The following is a 9,198-nucleotide window of genomic DNA, read 5'->3' as shown; positions in this document are numbered from 1 at the left end:
AGAATAACTTAAATCCGCCACTTTGGAAAAGCTTTTGCATGATTGTTGAAAAGTTTGAAAGGAAACCACGCGCAGCAAACAGAATATGTGAAAGTGAAAGTGAAAGTATACAGGGAAAAGTAGAAATATATAGAGAGAGAGAGAGAAGCTGTAAATATTATATTGCCATGAGAAAAGTAGAATTATATTAAAAAAATTCAAAAAAAGTGAATAACTGGGTTCCAGAGAAAAAGCGCACAGATCCACAGAATGAAAGGAAAAAGAAAAAAGAAATGCACTGGCATGCAAACACACACACACACACACACACACACACACAAATAAAAGAACCATTTGGTGTCAGAGGCATCTCTCTCTCTCTCTCTCTCTCTCTCCCCCTTGAGGCCTCCCCTCCCCCAAACATTCATTCATTGTCTGTCTCCCTACAGCCCTGCCCGTTTCCCCCGAACCCCCACCCGTTTCCCCTCCTTTCCTTATTCCAGCCATGAAGAAGCACAGCCATACAAGCAACAGCCGGCGCAGTCTTTCTTCTTCTTTCTTCCCAATTTTCCTCTAGGATCCGCCTGATTTTCTTCCGCCATGGCTCTCTGTCTCGAGATCCCGATCGGATTCAAAATGGCCAAACAAGTAATGCATCCTACGCACTACCAAGCGATCCTCCACAGGCACTGCGGCTCCTCTGCTCCGGATCGTTAACGAGAGCTCGATCATTGTGTCGATATCAAAATCTCCGTAGTTGACAACAATTTTCCTCAAAGAAGAAGAAGAAACAGAAGAAGAAGTAGAAGAAGAAGCAGGAGAAACGAATAAGGAGAAGGAAAAGAAGCAGTTTTGATCGCTTCCTCCTAACGACTGACATTCTTGTGGACAGGACGGATTTTCCTGTCTCGAGGTATTAAACTAGGGCATGGCTTGGCATGATTCTACGCTTGTCTCTGCGGCAGTGCCTGCTGCAGACCAGCAAGTTGATCTGAACATGGACCAAGAACCTCGGCTCAAACTTCCTCCGCAAAGCAAAGGTCAAAGGCTGCTATGTCTTGTGTTTAGTCTTTCTGTGTGAAGACTCTTGTTTGCTTTGTTTAACTCGTGCTCTTTGACCTTTAATTTGATTTTACTGTAATCAGTTGGTAGATTGGGCAGATTCAGCTGGATATGCTTTTCCAGAGTTTTGATCTGGGAAGCAGAGAATGATTTCGTACCTCTAGTTTCATAAACAGTAAATGAGTTTGGATCACTCGATGGTAATATCTGTAGAAAAAACACTTGCAGTTTATCTCACTCCATCACTGAACGATAGTATCTTTAGAGAAAAGACGATGCATGCTGGCCTTACTTTCAATCTTTAGGCATCTGCTTCGGATCAGTATTAGGTGCAATAGAACTGAAGATGTCTGAGAATCTCTTTGTTGCTCTGGCAGGTCGAGTTATCAAATTGAAAGGCATCAAACGGCCATACAATGCCATGACTGTTGATGGAGATGATGAAGAAGAGGATTCAAACCATGTAGCGGAGGAAGAAGAGGAAGAGGACACATCAGCACATCCAACAGGAGCTGGGGTAAAAAGAAGAGTGAGGAAAGGCAGGCTGAGCGCTGAGCAGTTGAACTTTCTGGAGATGAGCTTTGAGGAGGAGAACAAGCTCGAGCCACACAGGAAAGCACTCATAGCTAAGCATCTCGGTCTTGTGCCCAGGCAAGTGGCCATTTGGTTTCAAAACAGAAGGGCAAGATGGAAGAACAAGCAGCTGGAGCAAGCCTATCTTGACTTGAGCGCCAGACATGATTCTGCCTTAAAGGATAAGGAGGACTTGATAAAAAGGAATAATGAAGTTCTGCAGGAGAACAAGAGGCTTCAAGAAGAGGTAAGCTCTTTCCTTCTTTCCGAATTCCGATGACTTTGGCAATAAGTATTGTCGTAGTGCATTTTTCTCCTTGATATTCAATGATTCTGGACAATGACATTTAGATGTAGATTTGGAATGAATAGCATGAGACATTTAAGCCCTGCGAAACCTACCCTTTAGAAGTTTAGTCTATGGTCTACCATTGCAATGTTACTAGTAGCAGAAAGGATACACCCCCTTTTTATCTGGTTCTTGTGGTTCACGTACATTGGATTGTTTTGGTTACGTGTGAATTTTTTTTATTAACAATAAGCCAGCTGCACAGGTCCGGCAGTAAGGGGTTATTGTATTATGCACACGCTGGCTGTGAATGTACCAACTTAGGACCGAATTCCATATCATGGCAAAATAAATATGCACATAGAGCTTCTTTAAAATGAACACGTGGCTGTCTAACTAGGTAAAATAGAATTTGATGACATGCATTTTGCAAGAATACCTTGTCGACTCAATTATTTTTGCTAGAATTTGATGACACGCATTTTGCAAGAATACCTTGTCGACTAAATTCTTTTCGCTATAGAGGGTAATTTCCTGGTAACAAGGCCTAGGCATTCAGAAGTCTCTGGTTTTGGCTCCATTATTTGGCTTTCAAGTCATTGTTACTTTGCAAAACCAATTTTTTGTTGAAGAGGTGGAGGTGGTTTAGATCGATTAAGTCACTCATGATAGGCAAAATCCACATATGTTCAATTCATGAATAAAAATTACCCCATGGTCACACACCAAAACGATTCAAGAAGACATGCCTTTCCATGATCATAGCCGAAGTTGAAAGCAAAGGGCATAAGTCGACCAACTAGGTCATGCACAGTACAAAACGGCCACCTGTTTGCTATCTTGTAGTTCACACCATTTATTTGGTTTCTCTTATCTGATATTCTAGGGGGGACTGGTTTCTACCCATTGAATACCCTTGTGACTGGACCTGGCCTAGGATGGCTATTTCTATTCGTAGAAATGACTGAATCATCCAACCCTTCAAGCTTGGAGTAACCAGTCCGTCTTATATGCCAGGTTACAACTCCAAAAAGCCATCCAGATGGTTGCAATATTCTTAAGCTAAATACAAAAGAACTTGGGAATTAGCTCACAATGTCCATAATCCCTAGCTATATAATCCCAAAATTAGACATTTCCCAAACCCAACTGTGTGACAGGTTTAGCCCTAGGTCTCAAAAGATTATGGCTCAATGCATGCTTGATGGAAGAGCAGCTCTTCTGGGCCGAGTTTCAGGTTGGAGATCGCCCTGATACTAAATCAATCTGAGTTTAATGCTTTGTCTTGTGCAGCCTGATTCCATGCGAACTTTGTATATTGACTTGGCAGAATAGGCTGTGTAGTAAGATACATATGAGTATATTTTTTAAAAGCTTGCATGCTTCAGCGAAGATTCATATCACAATAATTTGAGCCCTGTTACATCTTGGGCCTAGGTCTTGTGCATATTTTAAAACGTCAGTACAATTCTGCAGGTTGCCCGCTTACTGGCCATGATCCAGGCTGCAAAGCATTCCTCAGAAGTTTCTGAAGGAGCAGCAGCAGTTAATAACGGTAATACTGGTGATTTGGTTCAATGTTCAGATTCCTCTTCAGAGAATAGCGTGGGCACTTGTGATCAGGTGATGTTTCAAGATACAACAGATAAAGAGGAGCAACAGGAGGTCACTATCGGGTCTCAATCCTGTAGATCTGGACTGCCTGAAAGTTCTTGCGATGACCCTGGCTCTGACCAGGGTTGCATTTGTTCAGAAGTTTCTTTTTTTGACCTATCAGATCCATCTCAACCTCTTAAAGAAATTGAGGACTTCAAGACTTTCTATGGAGAGGAGGTGGTCAATGGGAACTTACTCAGTTACCACTCCTTGTTTCAGCTGCAAGCTGGAGTTTCTCTTGAAGATGCTTACACTGTTCTTGTGGACCCCTCTGTGGGTTTGTTATGGTATGACTAAGCTTGTATGTGCAAGCGATCTAGCCTTTCTTCAATAAATTTGAATATGTCAGGATTGTACATGTGATGTATTTGAAGAAGTGCATCCCTACTCACATGACAGTTGTTGATAGACTGTATATGTAAACAGGGAGTGTTAAGAATGATGTCTAATAAAACTAGCTCCCGACAACTGTTGGAAGGCTCATTTTCTTGTGACATAATAGAAATCTATAGCATGAGAAAATCTTTTCTACTGGTATGAGAGAAATCTCTCTATTGACTTGTCTGTGTATCTATTTTTCCAAGTGTCTACACTCGTGGTAGAGGTATATGGATATGGCAACGTTGTGTTGCTTAGCATTGCCGTATTTTGTCTTTATGAAACCTGACTGCATTATGTGTTTAATTAGCTTTGTTTTGTATGCTTTTAACTGGTGCAGTACTGACTGTGTGACTTACCCGTGTGTTCTTTTGAATGGCAAAAAGGCTCCCATCTCAATAGATAGCAAGTCTGTTTACATGGATTGCAGTTTGGATGGAAATCCTTTGCCACAGCTGAGGGCCAAAATATATGCAATATTAGTCAGGTGCAGGTATTGGAGTACATTGAGTTAGGAATGATTTATGGGACCATTGTTCTCCATTCTTTTGGAGTTGTCAAAGTTATTTATGTAGAGTCCAACCTGCTGAACTAGTTGTTCACATGCAGGAAGCAAATACTTTCTAGCAAGTGTGGTAGAAAGTGCTGATTATTGGCACATCAGAAGTTTCCTGGCTCTCGCAGAGGCAACAACTTCAATGTAAAAAATATCTTAAGTAGATACAATCATTTTGGAAGTTAGGAATGTGAAGACAAAAGGTAAGACTTGGCAGGTACAACATGATACTAAAGATTTTTAGTATGCAACTATCACTTCAAGCACGGGAAATGTGTCTGTACCAATAGTTTGGGGAAATTTACTATAGTGTCTTTAAGTAGTTATGCACTTTCATATGTTGAATGGATACCATGTTTAAAGTGGAATCCATAATATGACCCTAACCTAGTCTACATTGAATGGACACGTTGTGTCATCTATATGGATGACTTGATAATTATGGTTGAAAGTGGCATTAGGATTGCTAACATTAAGGATCTTTTGAAATGAAAATTTGAGATGAAGAAATCGGGTGAGCCAAGGGATCTTCTTGGTATTGAGATGATTAGATGTATTAATGGTAGATGGCTATTCCAAAGACATTATAGCTTGGATATATTTTTAAGTATGGTATGATGGCATATAAGTCTTTTATTTTTATTGGAGCAAAATGTAAAGTTGAGTATTAATGTTGGAGATGAGAAATAAGACCCTACTATGTTTAGGAGGATAGTAGGGATTTTGATTTATATACTATCACAAGGTTAAACTTGAGCTATGGTGTTGGCCTTGTAAGTCAATTTATGTAAGTACTTAGAAAACTTCATTTGGATGTACTTAGATGTATATTAAGGTATGTGAAGTTCACATTGCATTACGGATTGTTTTAATAAGGTTGGTAAGAATCTATATGTATCTTAGTAAAATATAGATTGGATTGTTAGCATGTTTGTGAGACATAAGAACTTTCCATGGATTCATAATTTCTCTTGGTAGTAGTAGTTATGTATAATATAAAAAAGCAACTTACGGTTACTCTATTAAGTACAGAGGGAGAGGATAGAGGTGTTGCTATGGTAGTATGTGAGGTGATATGGTTGCAAAAGTCATTGGGGGTGACTTGGATGTGTAAGGAGATGATTTAGTATTTTATGTGACAATATAAGGAGTATACAATTAGCTAGGAACCTTCTATTTCATATTAGAACCAAACATAGTGAGGTGCATTATCGTTTTGTGAGAGAGAAAGCGTTTGTAAGTGAGATTGATTGGGTGTATATATAAGCACAGAAGAGTACATAGTTGATATTTTTATGAAGACACTGGGTGTAGAGAAGCTTCGAAGGTCTTGAAGTTTATTTGGAGTTGCAAGATGCAATTGTGCTTGAGTGAAAGTATTGAGACGACAAACTCAATATGTACAGACATTAATGATAAACCGCCTAGTTAGATAGGTATACATGTCTATGCTTAGCTTGTCAGTTGATCATTGCAATCTTCACATGGCCTATCAATTTATGATATTTGGCTAGTTACATCTATCAACAATTTGCATAGTTATAGCATTAGTCAATTGGTATAATCAATTATATACAGTTTGATTTAGTAGGCCATGTTTCTTTATATTGTATTTTATCTATACTTTACATAAATTGTATTTTGCAAGAAGGAAGAAACAAATATTAACTTGAAAATTGGTTTCCATCTCTCTTGTATCCTTGAGTGAACTTCTTCTTACATATACTGTGTAAGAGATAGAACCTTTAACTAAGATGAAGACATAGCTACAAGTGGAACTTCCTACTATTTGCATGTTGTGCATAATCTGAGCCACTGTAACCCACAACTTCAATATCTTAGCTGCCATAGCAAAGACACAAGTGCACAATGCTCTTAAGGTATCTCATGATACTCTTTATGATGTTTCAATGTCACTAGCAAGGTGTCATTATAGAATGAGCCACAACTCCCACCGCAAATGCTATGCCATGTTTAGTGGCTATCATAGCATACATCAAGCTGCCCACTATGGATGTATATGAAATCTTGGCCATCTTGACCTTCTCATCTGTCAATTGGGGGAAAATTTGCCTGACTTACCTTCGCATGCGAAGGTAAAGGAATGTTAATGGGCTTACTACCCTGCATATGAAACCACTTAAGTATCATGTAAATATCTTGCTTCTACGAGACAAGTAGAGAAGTCCCTTACAATGATTGCACGTAATACACATACCAAGTATATATATAAGAAGCATGCTCCATGTTCTTCATCTCAAAGCTCTTCTTGAGTTGAGTCTTTAAAGCATCCAACTCATCATGAGCACTCTCAGCAATCAATATATCATCAAAATAGTATAAGGCTACCATCATGGGCCTTTTTCATGTAGAGACATGGATCTGCAGCATTGTGAGAACAAGACAGTGAATGCATTAAGACATTAAACTTATGATAAAATGCCCTAGGTGCTTACTCAAGTCCATAGAGACTTTTCCTCAACTTGTACACTAGGTGTTTCAAACCCTTTTTCACAAAGCCCTTAGATTGCTATATATAAATGTTCTCATGTAGGTCCCCATGTAGAAAAGTTGTTTTAACATCCATCTGATACAATTCTAGATTTAGTAGTGTAATTAATGCCAAAACCAAGCAAAATGTAGTTATTTTAACCATCACCTAGAAGATTTTACCAAAGTAAGCATATTTTTCTTGTTTAAAGCCATTTGCAACCAAATAAGTCTTATATGTTAGCTTAAGCTGATTAGGGTGCTCTTCAACGTATAAATGTGCAACCATGACATCATTCATAGAGGGCTCATAATGATTAGGAAGACACAAGGCTCTAGTAGAGTATCCCAAAAGTGGTTGTGGAGTTGATACATCGTGTCCTCTATTTCCATTATAAATATGATCTTGCACAACATCCCAATCTTGCGCCATGGAAGCATAAACAACAATTATAAGCTATCGAAGAGGAATGTACAATGATAGGAGGTTCCTCCTAATAGGTTACCCTACACACCTCAATCACTTACGTAGGCTTCTTATGCATCTGATCCTCATGGAATACAATATCATGGTTGCAGATAACTTTCCTAGCCTCTAGATCCCAAAGACAATAGCCCATCTCACCTACATCACCATATTCAAAAAAGATGCATTTGACAGGCTTCAGTCCAACTTATTGCACTAATCTATTGGAATATGGCAGAATGTCTCATATTCAAAGACTATCAAGTGTGTATATGAAGGAGGTTTACTAGACCATACCTTCTTTACAACTCTACCACCAAGAGCAATGTATGGGGAGTTACTAATCAAATGAATTGCAATAGTAATTGTCTCATGCCAAAACGCATAAGGTAGCCTTGCATACTACAAACCCTCTTTAAAATGGTCCCATTCATGTGCTCACAACACCATTTTGGGGTGGGGTAGAAGGCATACTTAATGCCTTGATCATCATAGAATTGCTCAAAAGAACATGGTATATACTCACCCCATTATTTGATCTAGCCTTTTCAACTTATGCCCATATTGGTTCTCAACCAAAGCAACAAAGCGCTGAAAAGTAGCTAGAATATTTGATTTCTACTTTATAGGATAGGACTAGACTTTATATTAAAAATCATCAATGGATGTAACAAAATATTTAGGAAAACCCAAAGACTAATAGAACATGGAACCTCATTAAGTTCCTTCCAAGTGTCAAGATCAAGATCTTCTGGCTTTATGCCTTTGCATTTCAATGGCTTAACCTGGTTCTTTTGGACCAAGTCTTGCCAAAACCATGCTTTCTAGTAGTTAAAGTTGTTGTCATCCAACTTGTCAATGTTAAAGGTAGCACCATCCCCAAAGCACTAGAAGCACTGGCCATAATGATTGCAAAATAAAGAGAGTATGGGTGGTTGCAATTTTAGTAAAATAGTCCTAAAACTAAGCCAAGAGTGTATGCAAAAGGAGAAGTACAAAGCAATGTATTGTTGCCCACAAAATAGTACTAAAGTACCTGGAAAAAGTGCCCGCTCTCAATAAAATAGCTCAAAGATGAAGTACAATAGTGAAACTGCAGTAAATGAGAACTAAACTGTATGCAAATGTCCAAAAGAAAGTGCTCCCACTTCTAGGAAAGTCTGAATAACAGTTAGACTTACAATGTGACTACTAGTGAGACCGATAAAGAGTATACAACTTCAAGTATCAAATACTATTAGATAACTCAAATTGTGTAAGATACCTAAATGTATCTCAAACCAAGGGGGTAATCGAGTATATGAAGTAACTGTGCATAAGAGATCTCCAAGCAATAGAGAGACCTATCAAGTTTGAACCAATTCATTGCTCATGAACAGTGAAGCTTAGTACTTAACAAAGCATGTATCCATGATTGATAACTTGTTTGATAGGAGGAAATACCATGTAACCAAAAAATCAAATGCAAATTAGGCCACAGTTATAAATACTTGTAAAGACAATGTTTGCACAAACCAATGAGCATATATATGAGACTCTCATAGTCTCTCAAAGCCAAACCCTGCAATAAAATTTGAAAGCACTACTAGAAGCAAACCACAATATCCAAGAGTAAAGCAAGCTCAATACATCTATGTTATAATATCTAGAATCCCAAAGATACCAAAGAATACAGTCAAGAATCTTGTAAATAAGATATCATTGAACTACACAACCTCTAGAAATATGGATGTAAGAGAGCTTATCAAA

General features: G+C 38.5%; 1 protein-coding gene across 3 annotated transcripts; it reads left to right on the top strand.

Moving 5' to 3' along the window:
* Positions 1 to 362: 362 nt before the first annotated feature.
* Positions 363 to 4,103, top strand: LOC148035516 (uncharacterized). Of its 3 annotated transcripts, XM_087677472.1 has the most exons (4): positions 363 to 1,019; positions 1,125 to 1,241; positions 1,419 to 1,861; positions 3,380 to 4,103. In XM_087677472.1, the coding sequence occupies exons 3-4, from the start codon at positions 1,463 to 1,465 to the stop codon at positions 3,854 to 3,856; spliced, it is 876 nt and encodes a 291-aa protein (XP_087533598.1). In that variant the 5' UTR covers positions 363 to 1,019; positions 1,125 to 1,241; positions 1,419 to 1,462; the 3' UTR covers positions 3,857 to 4,103. The 3 variants fall into 3 exon arrangements, with proteins under 3 accessions (XP_087533598.1, XP_087533596.1, XP_087533597.1); XM_087677470.1 differs by lacking the exon at positions 1,125 to 1,241; XM_087677471.1 differs by having other exon boundaries at positions 1,125 to 1,861.
* Positions 4,104 to 9,198: the final 5,095 nt, after the last annotated feature.

The sequence above is a fragment of the Lygodium microphyllum genome, chromosome 5, assembly GCF_053477565.2.
Source record: "Lygodium microphyllum isolate KBCC chromosome 5, Lygodium_microphyllum_v1.1.10, whole genome shotgun sequence".
NCBI lineage: Eukaryota > Viridiplantae > Streptophyta > Polypodiopsida > Schizaeales > Lygodiaceae > Lygodium > Lygodium microphyllum.
This window is presented reverse-complemented; position numbering and strand designations above follow the sequence as displayed.

What these genes read in the sequence shown, in the direction of transcription:
- LOC148035516 (XM_087677470.1), top strand. Translation starts at nt 908, where the DNA reads ATGGCTTGGCATGATTCTACGCTTGTCTCTGCGGCAGTGCCTGCTGCA. An exon ending in ACTTCCTCCGCAAAGCAAAG is followed by an intron (nt 1,020 to 1,418) that starts GTCAAAGGCTGC and finishes TTGCTCTGGCAG; the next exon opens with GTCGAGTTATCAAATTGAAA. An exon ending in ACAAGAGGCTTCAAGAAGAG is followed by an intron (nt 1,862 to 3,379) that starts GTAAGCTCTTTC and finishes ACAATTCTGCAG; the next exon opens with GTTGCCCGCTTACTGGCCAT.